The following is a 10134-nucleotide window of genomic DNA, read 5'->3' as shown; positions in this document are numbered from 1 at the left end:
CCCCTACGAGCGGCCGACAGGTGGAATCCCACTGTAAACACGTACATTAGAAAGCGATCAATTCTGCCCGGCGATTGCTGAATAAGCAGACGTGGCAGCGTTTATTTTAAGAAGAGAAAACCCGAGGAAGACACCTCATTTGTCTTGATTGTGTGTATGTAATGTCTTCGCTGCGTACAGGTGTGCCTGTGCGCTCCCGGGGGGAGCAGAGCGAGGTGCGAAGGGCCGTGCCCTCGGAGCTGCGGCACTGCCCACGGCGCGGGCACCGGGAGCGGCCCCCGAGCACACCGCATGTCGATGCATGCAGATGGTTTTCTGCCGCCCTACGGGAGAGAAATACGTCCTGGCCGATGGTGGGTAGGGTTACCCCAGCTTCTGAGAACGAGTTATTGCAACAACCGAAACCCTTATTTATCCTTTTGCTCCCGACATGAGTTGCATAATTTATCATTTAAATATGGGGCCCCGCAGACTTCTGCATGCCGTTTTGCTCCATCGGCGAAAGGGAAACTTAGAATCAATTCAACAACTCTCTTGCGGTTTGGAGAAAGGGCTAGTTTAATTATTTTTTTTGTTTGAAAAAACAAAACAAAACAAAACACATTCCCTCTATGATTTTCCCGCTGAATTCAGTGGTACCATTTCTAAAATCGTATAGATCTTGCATTAAATGATCATCGGTAATGCGTACAGCCCAGTCTATAACTCGTCCTGCTTCCTGGGCATGCCGAGGCCCAGCTGCGACTCTCCGCCCTCCGCGGTGCGGGCTGCGGGTGCGCAGGGGCGGCGGCGGCCATCCGCGGGGCCGCAGCAATGTTCGCCGCGGGGCCACCCATCTCCCAGCGCCGGGCTTTGCCTCTCCTCACTTTTAGGTCGAATCCGGACCTCGGCGGAGAGTCGGGCCGGGCGGCGGCTCTTCTCTTCTGTGAAAGGAAAAAAAAAAACAAAAAACAAAAAGCAAAAAAAAAACCCAAAAAAACCAAAAAGGAACAAGTGGTTTAGGGAGCAGAGGCTGCGCTGCAGGTCTCCTCCTCCTCCCAAACCGACGGGCGGCCATCTGTGCAGACCGCAGCTCGTTAACATCGGGCGCGCCGTTCTCCCGCAAACACAGCCTCACGCCCGCGTGTGCGCACATAGGCAGGGGAAGCCCCGCGCGGCGCGGGCACGGTGGGGTGGCGGAGGGGCGAAGACGTGCGGAGAAGGCAGGGAGCGGAGAGGTGAGTGGGGGCGGCGGGGGATCCGACACCTACCTGCCGGGAGCAGCTCCGCTGGGACGCGGGCGGCACTTCTCTGCGGCCCGGGCCAGCTGAGGAGCGGATCTGCTTTGGTTAGCAAGTTCCCGTGCAGGGAGCATTTGGCCATGATCATAATTTCCACGATTTCTGTCAAATACAATATTATCAGAGCCTACTGAAGTACTTACTGTGAGTAATGAAGGAAAGTATTACACACAGAGCAGAGTCTCCGGGCCGTGCCAAGGGGCTATTAAACCAGAGCTGCTTTCCAGCAGATCTCCCGCCCAGGCCTCCACTGCGGGGGCGGCCGTGTGCGCTCCCCTTTGACACCGGCACAGCAGCGAAGGGAGCAGCCGAGAGCAGGTGAGGCCATCGCCGCCCCACCCCGTCCCCGGGCTCAGGGACAGTGCTGCTTGAATCCATCCCGCAAGGGTGCGGGGTGAGCCAGAGCACCCCCCGATGCCGACGATGCCTCTCGCTGCGGCAGGAAAGTGACCGGGAGAAGCGTGCCGCCCAAAGGAGCTGCGGATGGGGCGGCTTCGGGGCCGGGGAGCGGCGTGCAGACCCCCACCCCCCCTGCCTGGCCCGGCCCCCGCGCCCACAGCGGTGCCGTCGGAGCCGTCGCGGTGTCGGCCCCCGGGGGAGCTCTCTGAGGGACGGGCGCAGCGCGCGGACGTGCAAAGTTATCAGCTCCCAAACGGGGAAGGGCGGAGGAAAAGTGTAGGGGATGTGGGAAGCGACCAAACGCAGTCCTGCTTGGGAGGAATGTTGTACAAGACGGCCGAGATGAAATAATTAAAGAAAAACTAATTAAAAATATATAAATCACCCAACAGAAACAAAGAAATATGTGGAAGGAAACGTTTCTGGATAGAGGCACTGTGTGTGGCATAAAGCGCAATTGAATACATAAGGGCTTCATTAAATTCCCAATAGATAACATTTGGCTAAATCTATCCCTAGATTAAAACGCTGCATAATAGCACCATAAACCGAAAAGTTTCTTTTTGTGTGGTCCTTCAGGAGGAACTGATTGAAACATTCGCCCCCATATAGAGCAATCCCCTCCCGATTCAGCCCCCGCAATTCGTCTCTCAGCCCCGTGGAGATATGATGAGAAAAGGAGACGAGTTAATGAGCCCATACTTTGCGGCTGGGAGGAGGAGGAGGCGACAGCGCCGTGTCTGTCCCACCGCCGCGTTTGTGAGGCCCGGCTGTGTCGGAGGAACGGCTCGGCCCCGGCCACTGCCCGGCCTCGGGGGCACCGAGGGACACCTCCATGGCAGTGGGCGGCGGCGGCACCTGCTGCGGCGAGCCGGGGGGGAACAGCGCGGGGAGCCCCGTTGGCAGACCCCTTCCTCGGCGCTTGAGAAATAAATCTATAGCACCAACCGCAAGTCCTCCTGCCGGCTGCCTACTGACTTCTAGCTGGAGGGAGGCCCTGTTCACGCACGACGTAAAATACCGGAGGAACAGCTGGTGCAGCGGTCTCAGTGCACAGACATAGCCGTGAACCCGGCTTGCCGGGCCGCGCATCTCGCCGCAGCCCGCAGCGTCCCGCCGGGCATCCCACCGCTCCAAACACTCTCTCCTCCCGGACTCCCCCTGCACGGTTTTGCCGCAGCCCCGAAGGACGCCCCGAGTGCGGGCCCGGACGGGTCCGGGGGAGGAGAGCTGCCGGCTCCCTCGGCAATAACCATCGGTTACCCCAAAGGGAACGGACGCGGCCCCACCGGGCTCCTCTCCCTTACGCTCTAAAAACTAAACGGGACCGTACGGAGCTCTCCTGCAGGGACCCGCGGCCCGCAGGGCGGCCTTGCAGCCGCACGCCAAGAACGGAACGCCGCGGATCTCGCGTCCGACCTTCCGCTCGTTGACAACAGCGGCTTTTACCCTGCGATGGCTACCAGCAAAACAGCAAAGCATCGTTCTTCGACCCGCAAGAGTACTGAAAACTAAGGCGACGGGGCACTTCGAGACGTAAACGCACGTAACCACGGCGGCTTTCCTTCCCCACCCCAGACAACAATGAATAACTTTTTTTTTTTTTTTCCTCGAAAATTTACATTATCCCCCCATCTACAAAATCGTTTTAAATACTGTTACTGAAAGCCGCTGTCCCGATTCGATAGGCTGGCGGCCCAAGCCCACAGCACAACACCGCACGCCTGTCCTAAAACACACGCTTCTTCTTCTTCTTTTTTCACGCTAAAACTCCGAATACTGGAAATAGACGTTTTGGTTAAGAAGGAACTTCAGTCTGCGAAAGGGACGTATACGGGCCGTGCTCAAACGAGAGACCGAAGCCAACCCAGCCCGCTATGCGGCTCGCTCCGACCACCTCCTCGCCCCCGTCTCAGCGGCTCACGCACTCGGTCCGCTCATCACCCAGCCCCGTCCCCGCGCTCATTTCATACCATACGAATCGAAAAGTAGAAACACATGTCCTCGTTATCGTCACAGAAATGGAAGAGGCTCTGACAAATCTCGGAAGCTCCGTGCGTGCCCCTCATTACTATTTTCCTTTGGGCCTCCGGGAGGCCCAGCCCCGACGCCGTTCCGCTTTAGAATTCACCCCGGAGTGTAAAATAGTTTCGAACCGTCTTTTTGATCGGCGCTCCGCTTGGCGCTGTGCGGGGCGGGCTTCGCTCCCTGAGAGAGATCTGCTCCTGTTTATTCCCTCTTTTGTCCCGGATCTCTCTTACCGCATCCCTTCATTTATTTATTTCTCTCTACCCTCACCTCCTCCATCCACCCCCCCCCACCCCCCTCCAGCCCCCAACTCTCTGCTGGGACCGACGGTGGGCCATCGAAGGTCGCACTTAGACCCTCTTCTCCGCGGTCAGACCCATCGTAAGGAATATCAAGCTAAAAATCATTTGACCGCTGCGATATTTCCCCAGGAAAAACACCACGATGTCTCTGCACAGAGAGACGGGGAGGGAGATGTCCCGAGGATGGGAGAAGTACAGCGGAGGAAAAGGGCCGAAACAAACTGCCTGGCAGGGCTCCTTGGGTCTTTTGCTTTGGTTCTCCAATTGTTATTGTTGTTATTATCGTTATTATTATTTTGAAAATTAAAAATTTTATTTTGGAAAATGTGTAAAAATCTTACATTAAAATGGTACAATAATACTTGCCAGTAATTTTTAACAATATTCCTTGTAAAGAATACGCATAAAGTACAAAATAAAAACTCCGTAAGCCTATTATAATACAAAACACAGGTTAAAATAAGAAATGATAATCTTGATTTTCTTCTGTGTAAACATGTTAATCTTTTCTTTTCTTTTATAAAAGTACATGAGACAAGTGTACTAAAATGAAAAAGTATTGCTTTGCTGTCCTCCCTCAAGCCTTCTCTGTTCCTGTAAATCACTGTTTTCAAGCTCCTAGACCTGAGAATCTCTGAACTTTGACGGTTTAGAGACGTTATTTATTATTATTACTTTTTTTCTTCTTTCTTTCTTTCTCTCTTTCTTTCTTTCTTTCTTTCTTTTTTTTTTTAAGGAGTAACGAGTAACTTTCCAACAGCGTGACCGCCTGCCCGTGCAGCACACCGACCTGGCTGTGCATCGGACCGGTCCCGGACAACCCGCCGGCCACAGAGAACGGCCTCATATATCCCCAACGCGCAAACCGCGCGCAAATCCCGCGCAAATCCCGCGCAAAGCCGCTCCTCCGTGCGTCCGCCGGGCATCCGAGCGGCAAAGAAAAAGAGCCCAGATCCTACCTTCGGAAAGACTCCGAACCCCTTAACAGTTAGAGATGCGGGCCGCCAGGCCGGGCGCGGCGGGCAGCGCGGCGGCGGGTGCCAGGCCGCTCCCCAGCGAGCGGGACAGCCCCGTCGCCGCGCCCGACTGCGAGGCGCAGCTGCCGCCCGCACCGGGAGCGGGGCCGGCACCCAGGCCGGGGCCCGGCCCCCCCCCGATGATGCTCTCGATGGAGAAGGGCGAGCGGGCCACCGCCGCGCCGCTGCCGGGCTTGGCGGCGTGCAGCGAGGCCGCCAGCGCCGGGCCCAGCGGGTGCGCGTAGCCGAAGGGCGTCCGTGCCAGCTCCGCAGCCGGCAGCAAGGGGCCCGGCGGCGCGGCGGCGGCGGCGGCGGCGGCGGGGGGGGGCAGCGCCGCGGCGGGGGCGCCGGCGGGGGCGGCGGGGGGCTGCCGGGGCGGCGGGGAGGGGTGGTGGAAGGCGAAGAGGGCGGAGTGGGGGTGGTAGGGCTGCAGCTGGAGGCCGTAGCCGCAGCCGTAGGGTCCGTAGGCGCAGGGCGGCTGCTGCGGGGGCTGGGGCGGGGGCTGCGGGAGGAAGGCGGCGGGGTCCACGGCTCGCAGCAGCAACTCCGGGGCCGGGAGCTGCTGCCGCTTGAAGCGCTTTCGGCGGCGCAGGAAGCTCCCGTTGTCGAACATGTCGGCGGACTCGGGGTCCAGCGTCCAGTAGTTGCCCTTGCCCGGGTTGCCGGGCTCCCGGGGGATCTTCACGAAGCAGTCGTTGAGGGAGAGGTTGTGGCGGATGCTGTTCTGCCAGGCGGGGAACTTCTCCCGGTAGTAGGGGAAGCGCCCGCTGATGAACTCGCAGATCTCGCTCAGCGTCAGCCGCTTCTTGGGGCTCTGCAGGATGGCCATGGTGATGAGCGCGATGTACGAGTAGGGCGGCTTCACCAGGCTGTTCTTGCCGCCGCCGCCGCCGCCGCCGCCGCCTCCCGCCCCGCCGCCGCCGCCGCCGCCGCCTCCCGCCCCGCCGCCGCCCGCCGCCGCCGCCTTCTGCGGGCCGCCCCGGGAGGGGGGCCGCGAGCCGCCGGGGCCGTCCCCGCCGCCCGCCCCGCCGCCGCCGCCGCCGCCGCCGCCGCCGCCGCCCGCGCGCACGGGCGACCGCGGCAGCAGGGCGTCGTCGTGAAGGTCGCCCGCATCCTCCTCTTCCTCCTCTTCCTCCTCCTCCTCGTCCTCGGCGTAGGAGCGGCGGCGGCGGCGGTGGCGGGGCTGCGGCTCCTCCTCGTCCTCCTCGTCGTCCTCCTCGCCCACCACATCGATGTCGGTCTCTTCAGCCAGCGCCGACGCCTCGGACATCTCCGAGCTCAGGGTCATGGCGAGGCGGCGGGACAGCGCATCGGCGGCGGGCGGCGCGGCGCGGCGGGCGGGCGGCCACTCTCCCCGCCGGGCCCCCGCGGCGCTCCGCCGAGAGCCGCCCCGCCGCCGCCGCGGGCAGGCGGGCCGGGCCCCAGCGCCGCCGCCGCCGCGCTGCGAGAGCGCTGCTGCCGCCCGCTCGGAGGCGGCGGTGCCTTATGGTTTGGCGTATTTTTTGCCGCTTTTTCAAGATTTTTCTCTCGCTCTTTTTTTTTTTTTTTTTTTTTCTCTCTCCCCTCCCCCCTCTTTTTTTTTTTTCTTTCTTTCTTTTTTTTTTTTTTTTTGGTCTTTTGCTTTTGTTTGGGGCTGGGGTTTGGGGGTGGGGGGCCGTGCCGCCGCGCCTGGGAGCCCGTACCCTCTTCTTTCTCCTCACCTCAGCCCCCAGACATTAATGGATGCGGGGCAGAGGGAGCGCGCCTAGTCCTGGGAGGAGGAGAGGGAGGGGAAGGAGGGAGGGAGGAAGAGAGAGGAGGGCGGGCAGAGGGGGCGGCTCGCCGGCCCATTAGGAGAGACGGTGCGGAGGCCGGGGCCGAGTCCCAAAGAGGGCGGCCTTCCTCCCCGCCTTATAGCGAGGGGGCCATCACATGGCTCTCGGCGTCAGTGCGCGGCGGAGCGAGCTACGGTGCCGTGCCCTCCACGGGGGAGGGGGGAGGGAACGGGGGGAGGTCTGTCCTCAGTGCGGGAGGGGGCTTATGCAGGACGCACTCCGAGAAAGAAAGGGAAAAAAAAGTGAGTCTGTCCCACAGCCCTGAAACATCTTTGCGGGAACAGCGCCGGGATCTCTGAATCCCACTGCGCTGCCCCGGGACCGCGTCCTGCTGCCTGCGGGAAGGGGGAAAAGGGTCTTCTCTACGAGATTCCTTTTCCCGGCGACCCGCGTGAGCGAGTGGCCCCGAGTGGGGGCTGCGGGATATTCCCGCTGCCTGTGGGAGGGGGCTGCGCCGCAGCTCGGGGAGGGAAACGACCGAGAGGAGCTGCCCGGAGTGGTGGGGGGTCTCCTTCTACGGAGGTACTCCAAACCCGCCTGGGTGTGACCCTGGGCAGCGTGGTCCAGGTGACCCTGCTTGAGGCAGAGGGCTGGACTAAATGATCCCAAGTGGTCCCTTCCGACCTCAACCATCCTGTGGTTCTGTGTCTGCCATATCCCAAAGCCCTCTAAAATAAAGTTTTCCACCCAACCCCCCCCCCCCCCCCTCCAACCACTAAGCGAAAGAGGCGGTGAGCTAATAAACTTCAGATGAAGAGTTCTGTCCGTAGGATGGTTTCCGAAACTTCTGTCCCCACTTCTTCCTCCTCCAGAGTTTAATTCATTTAAGAATGAAGTCGAACATTTCTGGATGTCGACCTCTCGAAGAATCGCTTCCAAAGCGCAACACTCATCTCATGGTTTATTTGTGAGGCTGTTGTTTTTATGGGCAGGGAAGCAGATCCCTCCATTATGGGAAACACTAACAGAGAATTAGTTATACCCCTTTCTCCTGCAAAGGAAAGCAATTCACCGGCCTTTAAAACGCCACTTCTGCTTTGAGAGCAGGAGCAACCCAAAGAAAGCGACACAAAGGATAGCTCCCTAATTGAGTCCCTCGTTCCCAGTTTCAGGTGATAGACGATGCGAGGACGGCAGAAGAGCAGATACCCCTTACGCGAGGACTCGCAAGGAAAAAAGTCACAGAAACGTCTCGAAAATGCACGGCAGCCCCAGCTCCGCCACAACGACCCACGGCTGAAATCCGATTAGGGTCGAAGCAGCGCGAGACCCTCCCGTGCTCCAAAAGAGATGGTCGGACCGAGCGTTTGCGTCCTCACTTCTCACTTCTCGAACGACTCAAACGCACCATTTTCCTCCAGTGCGCTGCCTGCATATTGTTCTAATTCAAAGCTTAAAACCACCCTGTTTCAAACCCAGTTTCGTGGATTTACAGCGTAATCCTTTCTACAATTTCCGAATAATCCTATTTGCATTTTGTTCACTAGTAAGCAGGCGGCAGGGGAATGCCAGCAGAAGTTTTAAGAGAGAGAGGAAAGGAAAATGAAGTTAAAAAAATAAAATAAAAAAAAAAGGATAGAAAAGGACTTTCGAGAGCAGCGATGAAACGTTGACAAATATTTTTTTTTCCCCTGTAAAAACTGATAATGCTACTCGAGAAGTGAAATGACGTTCTGAGTTAATTTTGAGGTCCCAGGACAAATTACTGTAAGGAATGCAGACAGAAAACTTTTCTCTTTAAATGGTTTTTTTTTTTTTTTTCCTTCCCCCTCCTTCTTTCTGTTTCCCGTATCCCTGCTCCTCTTCTGGTACTTGATGTGTTCAGTCCAGGTGGAAGGAATGAAAGAAAGGAGAAAAAAAAAGAGAGGAGAACAGGGGGAAAAAAAAAAGAGAGAGATAGAGGAAGAGAGAAAGAGAAGAAGACAGAAAGAGAAGAAGAGAAATAGAGAGAAAGAAGGAAAAAAAAAGAGGGGAAGGAAGAGGAAGAAAGGAAGATAAAGAAAGAAAGAAGGAAAGAAGGAAAGAAACCCCCGGAGGACCGCTGTGGCACCGACGCGGAGCAGGATGCCCGTCCCTGCCCGCAATGTGCCGCCAGGAGAGTGATGCGGACATCTCCGGCCGCACCGATCCCCATCGCACCCCGACCCCGCAGTGCCGGGGGGGCTCTGGCTTTTTCCGGACCGCCCTCGGGGCGCTGGGGACCCCTATCAGGCTGGGACAACGCTGTCAGCCCTTTCCCGTCTCCAGCGGTTGTCCGAGGGGCCGGCTGTCCGGATGGCAGCAGGCTCAGCCCTCGGGCGGACGCTTGAGGTCTGGCAGTCCCCGCGTGTCTCTATTAGCCACGGTTTCTCCTCGTCCTGTCGCTTCTCTCCCACTTGCTTCCCTCCCAGCCTGGCAGATGCTGTTTAAAACGGAAAGAACGGACGGAAGGGAAGGCGAGCGGCGGCGGCACGTCGGGGCAAGACGGCAGAAACCATTCCCCACAGCGCTTGCCCGTGGGCTTGCCCGTCCCCGTACCGCGGGGCAGCCTGGCGGCTCCCGCTCCTCTCAGCCCCGCGGCGGGCGGTGCGCTCCGCGGGCGGGGGATGCCACCTACCGGCAGCGAGCGCCGGGTCCGGGCGGCTCCGCGGCGACGGATACTGAGCTGGGGAAGGACGTACCGCCCGAGGACAGGGGCGACCATAAGGAACAGTAGGAGCTCGGGGGGGCCCGACATCCCGTAATGGACCTTATAAACAGGAGGTAAATAGATTTTTTGTTTGTTTGTTTGTTTTTTTGTTTGTTTTTTTACGCGGATAGATGGTGATGGGCCTTAATTAAAAGAGGGGAGATTTAGGTTAGACGTCAGGCAGGAATTTCTCACAGGGTGGGTAGTGAGGCCCTGGCACAGGCTGCCCAGAGAAGCTGTGAGTGCCCCATCCCTGGAGGTGTCCAAGGCCAGGCTGGATGGGGCCCTGGGCAGCATGAGCTGGTGGTGGCAGCCCTGCTCACAGCAGGGGGTTGGAAGGGTAAGGATCTTTAAGGTCCATTCCATCTCAAGCCATTCTGTGCTTCTATGATAATTCAGGAGAGCTGCCGGGAGATCAGCTCCCACAAAGGCTGAAGCTGCTCCAACCCCTGCATGCCCCGAGCTCTGCAGCCTGAGGAGGGGGGCTGTGAAAGGGTGAGCCCGGGACCTCGGGGGCTGCCGTCAGCGATTTCCTGCTGGTTGTGAATGAGGTAACATAAAACACAACTGAGACAACAGTAGCACAGACCCAAGATATGAAATGCAGGCATGCAGGCAGGGTTATAT

The 10134-nt window shown here is 58.5% G+C and overlaps 1 protein-coding gene and 1 long non-coding RNA gene across 4 annotated transcripts; both read right to left on the bottom strand.

Moving 5' to 3' along the window:
- Positions 1–534: 534 nt before the first annotated feature.
- LOC426155 (uncharacterized) lies at positions 535–3909 on the bottom strand. Of its 3 annotated transcripts, NR_174000.1 has the most exons (3): positions 3653–3909; positions 1251–1382; positions 535–923 (listed from the first exon to the last, which is right to left on the bottom strand). It is a non-coding gene; the product is annotated as an uncharacterized LOC426155 (long non-coding RNA). The 3 variants fall into 3 exon arrangements; NR_174001.1 differs by lacking the exon at positions 3653–3909 and having other exon boundaries at positions 1251–1901; NR_174002.1 differs by lacking the exons at positions 1251–1382; positions 3653–3909 and adding an exon at positions 1424–1901.
- Positions 3910–4527: 618 nt separating this feature from the next.
- On the bottom strand, positions 4528–6555 carry FOXD1 (forkhead box D1). The gene has a single exon (NM_205192.3). It carries the CDS (start codon positions 6311–6313, stop codon positions 4991–4993), a length of 1323 nt encoding a protein of 440 aa, NP_990523.3. The 5' UTR covers positions 6314–6555; the 3' UTR covers positions 4528–4990.
- Between the last annotated feature and the right edge of the window lie 3579 nt (positions 6556–10134).

This window comes from Gallus gallus, chromosome Z, assembly GCF_016699485.2.
Source record: "Gallus gallus isolate bGalGal1 chromosome Z, bGalGal1.mat.broiler.GRCg7b, whole genome shotgun sequence".
NCBI classification, from domain to species: domain Eukaryota; kingdom Metazoa; phylum Chordata; class Aves; order Galliformes; family Phasianidae; genus Gallus; species Gallus gallus.
This window is presented reverse-complemented; position numbering and strand designations above follow the sequence as displayed.